Source organism: Schistocerca serialis, chromosome 2 (assembly GCF_023864345.2).
Source record: "Schistocerca serialis cubense isolate TAMUIC-IGC-003099 chromosome 2, iqSchSeri2.2, whole genome shotgun sequence".
Lineage (NCBI taxonomy): Eukaryota > Metazoa > Arthropoda > Insecta > Orthoptera > Acrididae > Schistocerca > Schistocerca serialis.
Window position 1 is genome coordinate 805,362,032 of NC_064639.1, and position 18,378 is coordinate 805,380,409.

Here is an 18,378-nt window from a genome sequence, read left to right on the forward strand (position 1 = left end):
CGAAAAATCAGATCTAAGGTACATGACCTCGAATAGAATGCATAGGGCAGTGTTGTGTTTACGTTGTTGATGACGGCGGCAGAATATGAAACGATGTACCAGCTCTTAGCTTATACCCGTAAAATAGAAAAAAAGAGGTCTGCCGATCAGATCTTAGAGCCCTCGTACAACAGATGGAACGCTATGAAGTGAAACATGCTTCACTTTAGGGGAGACTGCATACAGGTTTAGATATTGCAGCAGTACGACGGCGTGCAGATTTCTGGATCATAAACTATTTACCGCAAAATTCTCCCGTCCTTGGCAGACATATGCTTGTGACCAGAAAAATCTACCTCCGCCAAGATACGTACTGGGTGCCAGAAACAGATCTGTAGACAGGGCGTGGTTGTGGACCGACCTATCTAGCGAATGAACTGTTTGGTAGGATTTGGGTCAAGCCCATGCTGAATTAAGGTCTGCAGAGTTTCCTGAAATTGCTTGATCGGAGTATTTCTTTCCACGAGGTCCTGCGTTACTTGTTTCAGTACTAGACCCAATTCTCCTCGTCAACCCTCCGACCCGTTTTAGTAATGCAGCAACACACAGGATGCCATCGTGCTAGCAACAAGCGATTTACAAGAATCTTTCAGTCATCGAAACAACCCTTGCTTGAAATGTTCCACAGCATTCTAAACTTTGTTTTAAGAAGTCTTTCTACGCATAGTCTTCCGGTATTTCACCTGCCACTTCTGGCGCAGTGCCGCGTCCGCCTTATATTTTCTCAAGGCGGAACTCCGGAATATTCCCGTTAAGTTTTTGCCCTTCAGAGCACCTGTAAGCGTTAAGAAATCATTTGGTTGTCTTTACCTATGCGAAATGTCTTAAGTGATTTAACTAAGAACAAATATACGGAATGTGCACGGCAAATATGATATCTACTAGGTGATTTGTGATGATGCTACAAAGTTTCAGCGATGATAGTAAATCAATTTCAGTTAAGGACCCCGGTTCCTGAAACGGCCAAGTGGGAAGTTATAAGCGAAAACCGTTCGCATGCCTCTGACGGTGGACCTCTTCTACTCCAAGTGCTTTGCATTCCGTATTTTGGAGGAGATAGAATGGACCAAACCAAGAAAAAAAAAGTCAACTTCATCACGGAAACAGTCTGAATAAACTCTAAGGGTGCTGCAGGGGAGGGTCTGCTGAAAAAATAAGTTTTTTTTTTTGGCAGAAAGGAAAGCAGGCCGTGTAAAGCTGTAGTAAATTACAGAGAAAAAATATGCTGGGATCTAAGGATTGAATAAATGTGTGCTGCGTTCTTTGTGTCTTGTCTTTTCTGGTTTCATGTTTAATATAGGCTATGTAATTTTATGTCATACAAAAGAGAAAGTTGTTAGCTAATAGGCAATAAAGAGTACAAATTCTCTAAAGAGTTCTTATTCTCCCGGTTACAAATAATCACGCCCAGTATTATTGTGAGATTTTTTTTTTTTTTTTTTAATGGAGGTAGGACGTGAAATCGGCCGACTGAGAGCAGGAGACGCACCACAGGGCATTTTAATTTCCACTGTCCTGAATATAAATTTGATGGCTTCCATTACAAAATTTACACATTTGAATTCCATAGAGCGAAATACAGCGACGTGCGATAAAAGAGTGCTGTGTGCACTTTGACACACTTTATTAAGACCAAATAACATTCGGAAATATCATGGATCCGAGGCTGCTCCGCCTTGATTCAACACTTTTTTTAAATTTCTTCCCCAAACTGGTTACAACGAAAACATTGCTGCCATCAGTGGGTTTCTTTATTCTAAAACATGCAAAACTAGCATCGTTACAAAACATTACGAGAAAAGATATTTCTTGTGTACTGTATGGTTCCAGACACAGTACTGTGTGAAAAGTTTTACAATAACCTTTTGCTTTTAAGTCACTGCGTAGTTTCTATGTTTGTTGCCGTTTTTTCGGCATATTTTCTACGTTTATTGCCATTGTTTCTGACACACAGCGTATCATCTGCAACGGTATCAGCGGTCGCTATTAACAAATATGAAAATGTTACTAACGAATACAAAAACTATTGGGAATTGTGAATACAATTTTGATGGGCACTAGGTTGTAACGTAATATGTCAAGTGCTCACCTTTGTTCAAGTGCTCACCTTTGTTCACGGGAAAACATAACCTATTATCTTGGCAGTATTTCAAAACATTACACCATCTTGCTGTTCGCGTATATCGCGTACAGTGTACTGTAGCGTGACTACTTCTGATCTAAGGTCTCTGTGTATGATACATGTGCGTGTGTGTTCCTACTTAGAATCAGTGTGTTGTTGTGAAGCGTTGTGTTTCCATACATTACGTTTTTGCCTTCTGCTGCAGCCATTTGTATGTAATAATTACCTTACATTGTTAGTTTACCATGTAAACTGTTGGGTTTCAGGTTGTGTAGATCAATTTCGATATTTGTGTGTTTGTAGTGTTTATTTATTAAGTGTTCTGTGAAAGTGGGTTGTCTGCTGTCACTCTTCCGAGCACCGAGCGAGGTGGCGCAGTGGTTAGACACTGGACTCGCTTTCGAGAGGACGACGGTTCAATCCTGCGTCCGGCCATCCTGATTTAGGTTTTCCGTGATTTCCCTAAATCGCTCCAGGCAAATGCCGGGATGGTTCCTGTCAAAGGGCACGGCCGACTTCCTTCCCCGTGCTTCCCTAATCCGATGAGACCGATGACCTCGCTGTCTGGTCTCCTTCCCCAAAATAACCAACCAACTCTTCCGAGCTCTCATGTAGGCTACTCTGTGTACCTGCTTCAGAAGTTTCTACTTCTTTGTCATATGCATTGGGATTGATAGGAGGGGCATATGAGTTGGTACATACCTGCATTGATGAATTTGTCTGGAATTCTTTTGCCTTATCTTAGTCTTTGTTGTACTGTGTCGTTTGTTCTGAATGCTATTGGGATCCCTTTCTTCGTCAGTATATTTCCAGTTCTGTGTACTATTTTACTATTGTAACTTATGCCAGGACGTTGTGACATGGTCTGCTGTTTTGTATGGGTGTAGTGCCTCTGAGTTTTCTGCCCCTTTGGCTGTGCATTTGAGTTGGTGGCAACTATCATTTTCTTTAATTTTTACCTTGTTGTTGAGCTTGATTATGGTGTCTGTTTTGTATTCATTTCCAACAGCAATTTGTTTGATTATATTTAGTTCGTGTGTGTAATTTTGAGCTTTCGGAAGAGTTCTGTTTATGCTATGGAACATGTGTATGAAACAGGTAAATATGTGAACTTGAAACGTCCCCTTTGAAAAATTTTACATGACTGTGCTTAAACTGACACACAATATTTTGTTAGCGCAACGCAATCTGACTTTCAAAATTCCCTACAAAAGAATGGCCCTGACTAACATTAAACTATACCTTTCACAAATCACTTACCTCACAAAAATCTTCGCTGCTCAAGCTACTGCAATACAGCGAGCGCCACTACTGCCAGCTAAATAAAAGATTCAAACTATGGAAGGCACTAACTACTGATAGGGATAGTTACCAAATGAAAGATATTAATAGAGAACAAACAATGTATTTACCTTGATATCATCATATATAAATATAGCAGTTCATGACAAATTTCAAATCTCCGCCATCTCTCTCCCCACATCCACCACTGCTGGCGGCTCACCTCCAACTGCGCAACGCTACACGCTGTTCACAGCCAGCTGCCTAACACTACAATGGCGAGTATTACAACAATGCAAAGCAGACACAGACTGCCCACAGCACAGCCAGTGATTTTCATACAGAGGTGGCGTTACCAATAAAAAAACCTAAACAGCCTACCTTGAACATCAGTTAATTCATTACTCGGTGGCGCTAACACAATGCTTTCATTTTCACTGTCATTTCTCAGTTTACTTTGGAGCCTAGTATTACGTTTTTCACACGCCATTATTGTCACAGTATTTCACACGACAACACAGAAAAACACAATTTGAAGATCAAAAATAAGAGAACACATTAACATAACACTGAAAATAATATCTAGTTAATTGCAGCTGCGAAATACTTGGTGCAAATCTACATGCATGCCACAACTGTTTTACTGTACAACAAAGAAAGACTGCAACTACAAAGGAGATTTTCTCTACAATTACGCGCTAGCAATAAACAATAGCTACACTAATTACACAAACTACAAGAAAAAATCAGAAGATTCCAGTGAGGTATCCTAGGCTAAGGGTCGACATATGAAACGTCCCCTTTGAAAAATTTTACATGACTGTGCTTAAACTGACACACAATATTTTTGTTAGCGCAACGCAATCTGACTTTCAAAATTCCCTACAAAAGAATGGCCCTGACTAACATTAAACTATACCTTTCACAAATCACTTACCTCACAAAAATCTTCGCTGCTCAAGCTACTGCAATACAGCAAGCGCCACTACTGCCAGCTAAATAAAAGATTCAAACTATGGAAGGCACTAACTACTGATAGGGATAGTTACCAAATGAAAGATATTAATAGAGAACAAACAATGTATTTACCTTGATAAACTGTCTGGTGATTGTATGAGCTATGGATAACAGTGCTTGTCGATGTATATTTTATGTAGATGGGAAATTCATGTTGGTTGTTGTTTCTTGTAACTGTAAGGTCCAGGAAATTTAATTTCCTGTTTTCTTCAGTTTGCATTGTAAAGTACACTTGTGGTGTACTATATCAATGTTACTATGTAGCTCTTCTCTCCTTCTTAGTGTTTCATCAGTAGCAGTTTATTATTTTTTCACCATGTTGTTGAATATTATGTTTTCTTTGTGATGCAAGATAATGATGGCTAAAGCTCCACTGGAAATAGAAGTTGATGTTGAAAGTGAAATAGTTTTGTTCTGTGATTAGCCCTAGGATAAACGAGATTTCGTTATTTGTATGTCGGTCAATTTCGTGCTTTTCAGATGTTGTTCCGTGTATAGACGAATGTAATGTCAAATGATACCAGTGTTGCTGTCGAGAAGATCTTAATATTCTTAATTTTCAGTATTATGACTCATATATTTTATAGTCTTCTTTTTGTTTGTGTTTGTCTATGTATTCTGTAGAAATGGGTGCATGTGTCTCCCTAGTAAGTAAGATCAAGTTTGTCTGAAATTAACTACTGGTCTAACTGGAATATTAAGTTTGTGGATCTTTGGAAGGCTTGTCAGAAGCGCATCTTTAGAATTCTTTTGTGTCATTCTTTTTGTCTTGTTTTGTAGTGTGTGTGTGATGCTTTTTAAGAGTCTCTTCAGGTTCCGTCGGTATCTTTGGATTGGTCACTGGTTAGCTTAGTTATATTATTTTGTGCCAAGAAATTTTCTGTTTTCTCAGCGTATTCTGTCTCTGTTTTTAAGGTCATTAAGTTCCCTTTGTTCACCTAAGCGACGAATGCATTATGGTGTTTCAGTGTCCTGTCTATACTACTTATGGTTTTCTCACGAGATGTTTTTATATTTGTATTTATAGATCGTTTATTCTTTCTAATTACTTTAAACGACAGCCAACATAAATTTTGCATCTACAGCAAACCTACATCGACAAGTACTGTTATTCGTGGCTCATACAACCACCTGACAGCCCATAAATGTGCCAGTTTCACAAACATGCCCCACAGTATAATCAGAACACTTCTTAAACCTGAAAGCTACGCACATGAACCAAATATAATCAAATAAATTGCTATTGAAAATGAATATAAATCACATACCAGAAACAAGTTCAGCAACTAGATAAAAATGAAAGATAATGATAGTGACCACCAACTCAGGTGCACAACCAAAGGGTTTGAAAACGCAGAGGCAGAACACACAGACAACACATCAGACCTCATCACGTAAGAAAAAAGAAATACTGGTACACATTAACTAAATAGAACATATCCGCACATATACTGAAGAAGCAAGGGATTCCAATAGCATTCAGGATGAACAACACAGTACAGTAAAGACTGGAAAGTGATAGCACATATTCCACCATCGCAGAACACATGATAAATATAAAAATCGCCATCCCACACAAATACCGAAATTGATCTAAACATCGTGAACTCAGCAACAGTTTACACCGTAAACTAACAATAGAAGATAACTATTACAAGCAAAAGACTATAGTGGAAGGCAAAAACCCAATAAATGGAAACATAACACATTTGCAGCAAAACACTCTCTACTGCTTTAAGAGAACTGACATACCAGACGGAACAGGAACAGAAATAACTCTCTCTCTCTCTCTCTCTCTCTCTCTCTCTCTCTCTCTCTCACACACACACACACACACACACACACACGTGATCACTCTCTCACCACAAACCGAGACCGAGACCTAAGTAAGGACCAGAAGTCGTCAGCGCTCCGGATACGGCGTTCTAAACCCTCTCGCGACACGCGATTTAATGCTCTGAAATACTGCCATGGTGTCAAGCTAGGTTTTTCTACGTGTTTAGAGCAACAACTAGCCGAGCAATGAACGTTAGTAGATAACAGATTACGTTACAACCTAGTGCCCACCGAAACTGTACCGTAATTCCCAATACACACAGTGAACGTGTGCTCCAAGCTCTCCCATGTAATATACCTTCTGAGGAGGTTAAAAGGTGTATTGAGTGACCAATACCTCATAACAGTATATTGTGCCCTATTCCATAGCCACATCAATTATGGCCTATTGTTATGGGGGACATTCTGCAGGTTGTAAGGATGTGCTAATTCTACAGAAAAAAGCTCTCAGAATAATCACATCAAGCAAAAGACAGGAACACTGCAGGCCTATATTCAAGCAGTTAGGAATTATGACAGTCTTCAGCCAGTATGTGTTTTTATGTCTCACCAGCGTGAAAGAAAACCAAGGAGTCTTCAGCATGAGGCAAGATATACACAATCACAATACCCGTAACAAGAGGAGCATCGAAATACCCAGGTGTCGACTGACGGGAACGCAAGCCAGCTTTCCAGTGGTTGCCCTAAAGATGTTCAACTCACTGCCTCAAGAAGTGCAATCCCTGCCGCTAGGAACATTCAGAAGGAGAGTAGCACAGGACCTGAAAGAACGCCCATTGTACTCCATTGGTGAATTGTTTAATAGTGACCAAAGTGAATGGACAAACAAATATTGTTTCTATTAAGTATAAATGTCTTAATTTTGTGAATATTGTTTTAAAATGTATATATGTAATTAATCTTGACGCAGTCTGTCCAGTCATGACTGGTAAACGACACAGATCTAGTAATAAAGTAATAAAGTAACAATAGTATAACATTTTCATATTTGTTAATAACATTTACATATTAGTTAATAACAGCTGCTCATACCGTTGCGAATGTTATGCTGTACGTCGAAAAAAAAAACAGCAACAAACATAGACAATATGCCGAAAAAGTGACACAAACATAGAAACAATGCAGTGACTCAAAAGTAAAAAGGTACTGTAAAACTATTCAAAGAATATGGACCCATTTTCAAAAATTCGTATGTATTCAAGTACAAATCCAAAATGAACAAGCTGTATACCAATGAAAAGAGGAAGTTTCCAAGTTTTTGGCGGGCGGCGGCGGGAGGGCGGTGATGGTTTCAGAAGCGGCCGGTAGAGTTTGCGCGGCAATAGGGCCGTCATTCCGCTTCACGGTCAACTTTGAGTGAGATGGCGACAGTAGAGCACAAGGTCTTCTGCGTTCTTGAAAGGCGAGTCACAAATTGCAGTGCAGCAGGCATTTCGTACCAAATTCCTTATTCAACCACCAACTCGCAAAAGCATTAGCCGTTGGTTTAAGCAATTTAAACAGACTGAGAGTGTGTGCAAAGCAAAAAGCACAGACCGACCGCGTGTGTCAGAGGATGACGTCCGACGCATTCAAGATAGTTTGGTGCATAGTTCCCGTAAGTCTACCAATAGAGCCGTCGAGAACTTGGGAAACCCCAACTACCTGTACAGAAGTTCGGAGACGGCGTTTGCTGTACAAGCCCTACCGATTACAACTTGTACAGGCTCTCAACCTCCATGACAAAGAGAAACGTCTTGCATTTTGTGGTTATGTGCTTGCAAAGATGAAGGATGATGCATTTCTACAGCGTGTAATTTTTAGCGACGAAACGACGTTCCACCTTAGTAGAAAAGTCAGCAGATACAATGTTCACCTGTGAGGTTTGGAAACTCCACATTCACCATTGCAACGTGAAACAGACTCACTGAAGATCAACGTTTTCTGTGCCGTACCCCGTACAAATGTTTATAGGCCGTTTTTCTTTGCAGAAAGAACTAGAATGGGAATTTTGTACCTGGACATGTTGGAACAACGGATGTTCCTTCAAGTTATGGAAGATTCCTGAACTTCATTTTCCAACAGGATCGAGTTCCAGCCCACTGGTACCGTGATGTATGAGACTTTTTGAACGACTCCCTTCCTCAGCTCTGGATAGGTCGCAGGGGACTTGAGGACCTGGCTCTGCACTTCCGGCCACCGAGATCTCCCGATCTCACACCCTGCGACTATTCCCTATGGGTTATGTGAAGGAAGCGGTTTACGTCGCGCCTCTACCAACCACTCTACGATCTACAGAACAGGATCACTGCTGCCATGCACTCAGTAACAGCAGATATGCTTTCGCGTATGTGGGACGAATTTGGCTACTGCATCGATGTTTGCCGTGCAGCCAACGGAGGCCACATTGAATTTTTATAACATTTATCACATTTCTAATTATTAAAACTAATAAATTACAAATTATTACATTTCTTAAATTGATATCCAACATAAAAAACTTTGGAATTTCCTCTTTTCATTCGTATAAAGCTTGTTCATTTTGGATTTGTATTTGAATAAATACGAAGTTTTGAAAATGGGTCCATCATTTAGAATAACCCTGTACAATATCTAGAACCAACCACTGCACGCGATGTTAATTTTTCATGTTTTACAATTAAGAAATACGCTGCTGATGGCGATATTTTTGCTGAAACAGCAATATATTGTTGGGAAGATAGTTTAGCAGGGGAAATGAAACATCCTGACTTTCCATTTTGTACCAGCTTGTTTGGGAGACACATAAGGACAACGTCGAGTGATGGTAACAACCACTTGACTAGCTGAACTGAAAAAAGAAGAATGTGTTTCAGAGTGAGAACGAAAATTTACAGTATAGACTCTGTCATTTGGGCATTCAGTGCTGGTGAGTTTGAACAATGACCTGTTGTTTCACTGAGAGTCTTAATTTATTAATAGCTAAATTGATTGGATATATCAATAAGTCAGATCGAGAGCACATGCTGCACTACTCATGATGATTTATTCTACTGTATTTTATTGTATCCAACAATTATTTAATGAGCATCGAGATAATAAATGTAACTATGTTTCCAGAGGTATCCCAGCGTTGACCTAGCAAGGGACATTAAACGAATATCTGAATTGTTCCAGCAGTACTTCCTTATCACACGCCACAGTTAGATTACTTATCAGTATTATATTTCGGTTACCAATTAAACTGTTCAAAAGACAACAAAATTAATGCAATCAGTGCCTCTGTGTTCTTAAGTGAAACTTTGTGATCGATACTTTTAGCATAATTGCACGGAAAGAAATTTGTCACTAAGAACAGCATTTTATCCATCAGTTGCGGTTAAGACCTCATAGTGTAGGGAAGGGGGACAAGTCATCACCTCTGGGCTAGGTAGAAACATATGCTGACTTCTAAAACGTGTACATCCTCTGAGGGACCAGTTTCAGTCTCGTTGGTGGGACAACTTTTATAATTCTTGTCTTTTGTCCCGAAATTCCTGAACTGTGTTCTCAAAGCGCACTTACCTAGTAGCTATGATTATTATTATTAAGGTCAGTGTTAATAGTATAAAGACTGATCAAATGAAAACGAGACGGGCTATACAACGAGCATGGCGCTGACCTTGGTAACGCAGGTGTGTGTGTGTGGAAATGGCCTCTTTTTGGAATTAGGAAAGAACAGCGCGAACGTCCTCCGGTGTGCCATTAATCTTTTAGATGTGTTCCATGTGAGATCAGCGAATCGTAATGGTGTCCTGACTTCACCATGGAGGCTGGGAAAGAGGAACAGCGATGTATAGTGCGGTTTTTGACTGTGGAAGGAGTGTAAGGGAGTGAAATTCATACCCCAATGTCTGCTGTATATGGCGATCACAATCTGACACGTGCGTGTGTGTTTACGTGGAATAAGCAATTTCGAGGAGGTCGGATGTTACTGACAGTAGTCAGTCAGGACGGGCTCATCTATCATTGGGGCAATGGATACTACCGTCAGAAATGACCGATGGCGGTCGGTGGAAGGTAATCGGCTGATTTTGGACATCAGAGACGGTACCGCTCTCGCCATCTTGACAGAACATATCAAGTTGCGGAAAATCTGTATGCAGTGGATTCCTGTGCAATGGATTACCCACAGCCTGACGGAAGAGCAGAAGTTGAACAGAATGTCGACATCACTGCATGAATGGAATTGTATCACTATGAAGAATATCGTTTCCTGCCCCGCATTGTCGTGGGAAATGGAACATGGTGTCATCATTTTGAGCCAGGGAGCGAGCGTCAGAAACGAACAATGGAAGCTCATGGATTCACCCCCACCGAAAAAATCTATCAAAGCTGTACACACCAGCTCCGGAAAATGTCATGATGATCTTTTTCTTTGACTGCAAGGACCCACTGTTTATTGATTTTTCTGGAACACGGCGCCACAATTAACGCATTTCGCTTTGTCGACAATTTGCGAAACCTGAAGCGCGCTATCAAGTCCAAACGCCCAGGAATGTTGACGGATGGTATCACTCTTATACAGGATAATTCCCATTCACATGTTGCCAAGGCTGTGACCACACTGCAGAAATTTACCTGGGAAGCCCTGATTCATACTCCATACATTTCCGATCTCTCCTCACGCGATTTCCATAATTTTGGTCCCCTGAGGAAGACATCTGTGGTCGTCGATTTGCTTCGAAAAAAGAGGTGCACGCTTGAGTACAAACATGGCTCTGTAGACACAACAAGAATCTTTCCGTGAAGGCATTGGAAAAAATGTATTAACAGTTATGGCGTTCTTTTTTTTTTTAAATAATAAGCAATTTACTTACATTTTTTCATCTGCCTCATTTTCATTTGACTACCACTTATATTTATGTTGCAGAATATACGTTTCGGACATAGTCGAGTAGTAAATACGTACCTGAATCATCATTATTGTAAACTGTGGTAGCAACTCGTCGGTTGATCCCATATCCTTCGAGAACCTATTGAGTATGCGTCCAGATGGGTTCGTGTCGAAAAAGCGCATAGGGGCTCTCAGTATGCAGCTGAACATCTTGTTGTGCAGATTTCGAGAAGCCCGCATGCACATGTTGAAGAAAGCTACGGATCGTATTTGAGTAAGCAAGATGCAGCCGACTACGAGGCCTCCATAGAGCTCCAGGAAGAACTCGCTGGGCGGAAGCGACGCCAGCTCCTCTGACAACGTCTGGTTGCTGCCACCGGCTGCCTCCAGATGCATCTGCAGGGATGTCCTCAGTACCTCCGTGTTAGACCTGTTGTAATAAGTCATTTAAATCTTTGAAATAAATGATTCATTAATAACGTAAAATCAAACTGTATTTTACTCACACTCCTGAAATATTGGGTCAGTGCATAAGTTCGCAGCGTTTCTCCATAAATTTAGTAAACCCAACAGATACACATGAGACTTTAGTCATCAAGAATACACTATTGGCCATTACAATTGCTACGCCAAGAAGAAATGCAGACGATAAACGGATATTTATTGAACAAATATCTTATACTAGAACTGACATGTGATTACATTTTCACGCAATTTGGGTGCATAGATCCTGAGAAATCAGTACCCAGAACAACCACCTCTGGTCGTAATAACGGCCTTGGTACGCCTAGGCATTGAGTCAAACAGAGCTTGGATGGCGTGTACAGGTACAGCTGCCCATGCAGCTTCAACACGATACCACAGTTCATCAAGAGTAGTGACTGGCGTTTTCTGACGAGCCAGTTGCTCGGCAACCATTGACCAGACGTTTCAGTTGGTGAGAGATCTGGAGAATGTGCTGGCCAGGGCAGCAGTCCAACATTTTCTGTATCCAGAAAGGCCCGTACAGGACCTGCAACATATGGTCGTGCATATGTAGGGTTTTGCAGGGATCGAATGAAGGGTAGAGCCACGGTTCGTAACACATCTGAAATGTAACGTACGCTGTTCGAAGTGCCGTCAATGCGAACAAGAGGTGACCGAGACGTGTAACCAGTGGCACCCAATACCATCACAACGGGTGATCCGCCAGTATGGCGATGACGAATACACGCTTCCAATGTGTGTTCACAGAGATGTCACTAAACACGGATGCGACCATGATGATGCTGTAAACAGAACCTGGATTCATCTGAAAAAAAATGACGTTTTGCCATTCGTGTACCCAGGTTCGTCGTTCAGTACACCATCACAGGCGCTCCTGTCTGTGATGCAGCGTCAAGGGTAACCGCAGCCATGGTCTCCGACCTGATGGTACATGCTGCTGCAAACGTCGTCGAACTGTTCGTGCAGATGGTTGTTGTCTTTCAAACGTCCCCATCTGTTGACTCAGGGACCGAGACGCAGTTGCACGATCCGTTACAGCCATGCGGATAAGATGCCTGTCATCTCGACTGCTAGTGATACGAGGACTTTGGGATCCAGCACGGCGTTCCTTTTTACCGTCCTGAACCCATATTCCGCTAACAGACATTGGATCTCGACCAACGCGAGCAGCAATGTCGCGATACAATAAACCGCACTTTATCAAAGTCGGAAACGTGATGGTACGCATTTCTCCTCCTCACACGAGGCATCACAACAACGTTTCACCAGGCAACGCCGGTCAACTGCTGTTTGTGTATGAGAAATCGGTTGGAAACTTTCCCCATGTCAGCACGTTGTAGGTGTCGCCACCGGCGCCAATCTTGTGTGAATGCTCTGAAAAGCTAATCATTTGCATTTCACAGCATCTTCTTCCTGCCGGTTAAATTTCGGGCCTGTAGCACTTCATCTTCGTGGTGCAGCAATTTTAATGGCAAGTAGTGTATATCCTTCTTCACTATTTGCAATAGTCTGCCAAATCTGGGACAACTTTTTGATTCCGTGATTGTAGAAATCACGTGGTTTTTAGGCGAAGAACTTGTGGAGCCATGTTCGGAATACATTTTCATCCGAAAAGATATTCCTTAAGGGTTGTGGACAATGTGAAAATCTGACGGCTCAGGGGCGATTAAAGTGGGTGTGGAATGACTTTCCAACCGAACTCCTGTACAGTGATTTTTGTCGGTGTAGCAGAATGAGGGCCGGCGTTATCTTGGAGTAGCATCGCTTCGCGCATTCTTTCTGGTCGTTGTTCTTGTACTGCGGCTGCAAACGTTACGAGTACTTCTCGGGGAAGCGATTCTTAGCACACTACCCCGTCGCTTTTCCATCAGATGCATAACAATAACTTTTCTGGATGCGTGCAGGTCTTCGTACTGGGAGTTGACGCTTCGTTTAGGCTCAACCGTTCCTTTCGATTCCCTATGTTAGCATAACGGCACCATTTCTCTTCACCGTATACAGGATAGGAATAATCGGTGTTGTTATCTAGCCAACTGACAACGAGAGGCAGGGATGCACGTATGTCCACCCGCTGGCTTTTGTGATTTTGGCCTAGAGCATGTGGTATCCAAACACTCGATTTTTAAACCTTCTGCACTGCATGCAAATGTTGTACTTCGGTAGAGCGATCACAGTTCACCACATGTGCCAGTTTTCGAGTACACTGACTTGGATCATTGTGGATTAATGCGTTTAAACGGTCTTCATCAAACCGCGAAGATCTCGCTGAATGTGTAGTCACTAATGTCAAAACGAAACAATTTTATTGTCGTGTTCTATCCAATGGCTTTATCCCCATACACGACGCAAATGTTTCTGGCTGTCTCCACTGCTGTCACCTCTCTTTCGAACTCGAACAGAAGACTATGTCTGGAATGTTCCAATTTCTCCACTTGGCACTCAATTTTCTAGCGTCCACAGCTCCACTCACTGTCTCGAAATGAAAAATTGACAATATGTAAATTCAAATAGCAACAGTGAACTACAAATAAAAAATGACAATCAGTAAATAAACCTGTATCAACCGGAATACCAACAACACGGAAAACAAGAACGCTACGAACTTCTGCACGAACCTAATAGTAAAACACCTAGGCAGACCGGGTATCCAGTCTAGTTCTCTAGCTTCCTCAGATAGTTTCCAATGAACTACAAGTTTTTGAATCAAGGTAGTTTAATATCAAATTTGAACTTACTGCTCATTCTACTCCAAACTGCAGAGGGGATTATTAGCTCACATAGTATGACTGTCAGAAAATTCTCTTTGGCACTTATTTTCTGTAGGTATCAATTTTGCATTACTGTAGTTTGGACTCGATGACGATAGATAATGAAGCGTGCAAATGCTGCATCGTCTTTGCTGTCTGTTTCGGTGACTTTTACGGGGGCGAAAAGCGCCCACAAAGCACAGAGGCCTAAACTTAGAGGGTCCTCTTTCACATATTTGTTAAGCTGAGTGATTTCTTTGAAGGTGCTGACAAATAAATATCTTTCAATACTTTATTTTCACATTGGTCTAGTGATCTCATGCCAGTTGACAATTTCTTTTCTCAGCAGATGTCAGAAATTAATAATACAATTTTAGAGATTTTCCGTGGAAAGCTCATTGCACTACACGATAATATTCGAGACACATGACGTGATACGTACTACTCATTCTGCAATAGCGGCAGACAAATTACGAAGTCACGACCAAGGGGCTTTCTGAACGTTGGTCGCAGATATTGTGGACAATATTGGAATACAGCCGCTACCTGTAATATTAGCACAATTGAAATTTTTGCATTAGACGAGTCAGTCACTGTAGGAAAATCAGAAACCGGTGAAATGTACTGTTTTTAACGTTCGTGTAATGACAACACGATCTCGCGATGCTAATACTTCGTAGCTGTGGTGCCGATGGCTCCAAGGAGTTCACACGCAGAACTGAAGTTATGAGAGAGAACGATCTGAAGAATGCAGGAAAAAGTGCGACTGCACCACGCGGCGTGGTGGGAACGTCACCAGCCTTGGGCGAGTCGTGGAGTGGCAGCAGCAGCAGCAGCAGCGGGCGGCGAGCAGCAGCGTCCAGTTCTGCTTGCATTGAGTGGATCAGCCGAGCGGACGCGACAGGCGACGGCGAAAGCCAAGTGCTGCGCTGTTATCGTCACCCAGCCGACACTTCGGCTGTTCAGGATTCCTTAACTTAATTACCCCATTATCTGATGAAATTAATTCAGCCTAATGAAATTAACTGTAATGTCACATTTGTGTTAGTATTAACCAGCACAGCATGAGATTTTGTTGAAATATCCAGTGTAGGTGCTACCCCGAGTCAACCACAAGATATCTACCTTTCGCTTGGAACGATGTGCGTATTATACAGGTAAAAAAAAAAGCTCGTGCGTAAAAGAGTACTGGATTATTATGCGCACATGGCGCTCTCGAGAGGATAAAGTCGGGGAGAGACCACAGCAGCCCTTTGTCTCATCTGGATGATCCTTTCACTCACGTGCTTGACGTCTGGCTGTATGTCTATATCTTTATGGAGGACCAGGGCAACTCCATTATTGGATTCGCTATTGTTGCCACTCTAGTACAGCACATATCCAATTCTCTGTGATTTCTACTCACAGCTTTCCCACTTTGTCTCATTCAACCCCAATATCCTGAACTTACGCCTGTCCATGAGATCTATTGGTTCTTCACATTTGTTGGTGTTAGCGTTCTCTTAATTTCTAAAATGTATAGGGCCATCAGACTACTAAGATTTTATCGTGACAAAAACTAAAAACACCTGCAGCCGTCCTTGTGATTTTAATCTATTTTGTCGCTACCAGTTTCAACGCTTCATTGCGTTTTCTTCAGGCTGTGTTTGATGCGGTACAGGTTGATAAGATCCCCATACATAACCCATCAGTTGCCAGCATTACTGGATACACAGATAACGTGCCAGCACTCCAACCATCAACTCCCCAATCGGGACAGTTGATGGTTGGAGTGCTGGCACATTACCTGTTCAAAATGGTTCAAATGGCTCTGAGCACTATGGGACTTAACATCTGTGGTTATCAGTCCCCTAGAACTTAGAACTACTTAAAGCTAACTAACCTAAGGACATCACACACATCCATGCCCGAGGCAGGATTCGAACCCGCGACCGTAGCAGTCGCGCGGTTCCGCACTGAGCGCCTAGAACCGCGAGACCACCGCGGCCGGCACATTATCTGTGTATCCAGTAATGCTGGCATGAGGATCTTATCAACCTGTACCGCATCAAAGACAGCCTGAAGATGACGCAATAAAGCGTTGAAACTGGTAGCGACAAAATAAATTAAAATCATAAGGACGGCTGCAGGTGTTTTTATTTTTTGTCACGATAGTAAACGGCCGTCGTCCCAGAGACCTCCTGCTAAAAGGCTGGACATACAAAAACTAAGAATTTAGGACAGCAAAATAACAGAATAAAGCTGATAGTGGGCTCACGCGGCTCTTCGTAGACGCAGGCAATAGACGTGTGTCTAACAGGAGCCAGCTCAAAACATGTCAGCATAGTTTGGACCGTCGAAGAGGGAGAAGTTTTCCGGACAGACTATGGTCGGGAATGCACGGTTGTGGATCTACGGCCATAAAGCGGTACCCAAACAGTGACGAGTGAACGGAAGTTTTTGCTGTAAGCGGAAGCATATGATGTGCATGACATTGAGGTTTTGTCCGCGCCTACTCGTCATCACCGATTTCACCCAAATTTATGGTACGTGCAGGGCTTGAGTGACGGAAGTGTGAGCTTCAGATGGCCGAGCGTTTAGGAAACACCGTATTTCCGGCACGGGTCTGGCGAGGCTTGAGCCATTTCTGTAAATGTGGTTTCCAGGCAGCTTTTAGCACAGCGGAAAGGACACAGAACGGTAATCAGAGGCTTGTGTGGTTGACTTCCTACGAGGATACTTTTTTATTTTCAATTTTTACATTGCTTAGACCGTAAATAAACCGAAAACGTGCTCAACATACGTATTGTGTTTATTAATATTTACGTGAAAATCAGGAAAGGGAAAGACAAGGGAAAACTTAGGATTTCAAATAAATATCCAATGATGGATCGTTCTGACGGCGTCTAGGAGGACTGTGCTGATAACTTTCCAAGAAGGGATTGTAATTAAGCGTTCGCGACTTCGTCTTCCAACAGCATCATTTTGACCTTAGTGCAGCCCTCGGCAGCTATTGCAGTCCTGCGAGGTCTATGATTTTGGTCAGGTAAGGAGTTCGATCAAAAAGCTTCCAAACTGCTCTTACCTCATCGAGAGAGAAAAATACATCACGAGAAGACTGCACCAAAATAAATTCCATTGCACATCACCAGTTATCCTCGCAAGTATTTAGCGACATGATGCGTTACCTGTTGTTTGTACCAAACTATATGACGAGAGAGATTGTAAACCAAGTTCGTTTTTCTATAGAATAAGACAACGAACTAATTGTTAAAATGTGGCGTTTATAACTTGTGCCAGACACCGACAAAATTACTGCTTCTCTGTTTTTACGATGAATATCACTCTAGCATGTGTAAATCATCAGTTGTAAAATAATCAAAGTAACTAATTTTGCATACGAAGTTCTCGTGTCCGCCTTCCTGCAAAATTACTTGCAATCCCGAATTTTCCTTTGCCTTTTCTTTTCATGCCGTCCATGAAAAGAATAATATATATGATACATTGAGCGTTAAATTTCACTATATTTACAGAGTAAAACAGGTAAAAATTGAAAATTAAAAAAAAATCCTCATAAAGACTCGCGCAGCTTATTTAATAGTCAAGCTTTCCCAGTATACATCACAATAAATTCTAATCTGACGTACCTAGGTTCAAAATGGCTCTGAGCACTATGGGACTCAACTGCTGTGGTCATAAGTCCCCAAGAAATTAGAACTACTTAAACCTAACTAACCTAAGGACAGCACACAACACCCAGCCATCACGAGGCAGAGAAAATCCCTGACCCCGCCGGGAATCGAACCCGGGAACCCGGGCGTGGGAAGCGAGAACGCTACCGCACGACCACGAGATGCCGGCTGACGTACCTAGCCACGGATAAAAATCAAAAGTATGTCTAACTTCGTTCAGCTACAACCATTACCTTCAGCTAATTTAATTAATCATTGTATTCTTCATCACAGCACATTTTAGCTGAGACAAATCAGTTTACAAGCACAAACATCCTCGCTCTTGTCGCTGGATGTCTGTCGTTT

The 18,378-nt window shown here is 41.9% G+C and overlaps 1 protein-coding gene across 1 annotated transcript in view; it reads right to left on the bottom strand.

Annotated features, from left to right (window-relative positions):
* The window catches only part of LOC126458051 (ATP-binding cassette sub-family C member 4-like), a 401,284-nt gene that overhangs the window by 43,032 nt on the left and 339,874 nt on the right, over nt 1–18,378 (bottom strand). Inside the window, exon 17 of the mRNA XM_050094849.1 lies at nt 11,205–11,559. Coding sequence (XP_049950806.1) covers nt 11,205–11,559 — 355 coding nt within the window. The remainder of the gene's footprint in view (nt 1–11,204; nt 11,560–18,378) is intronic.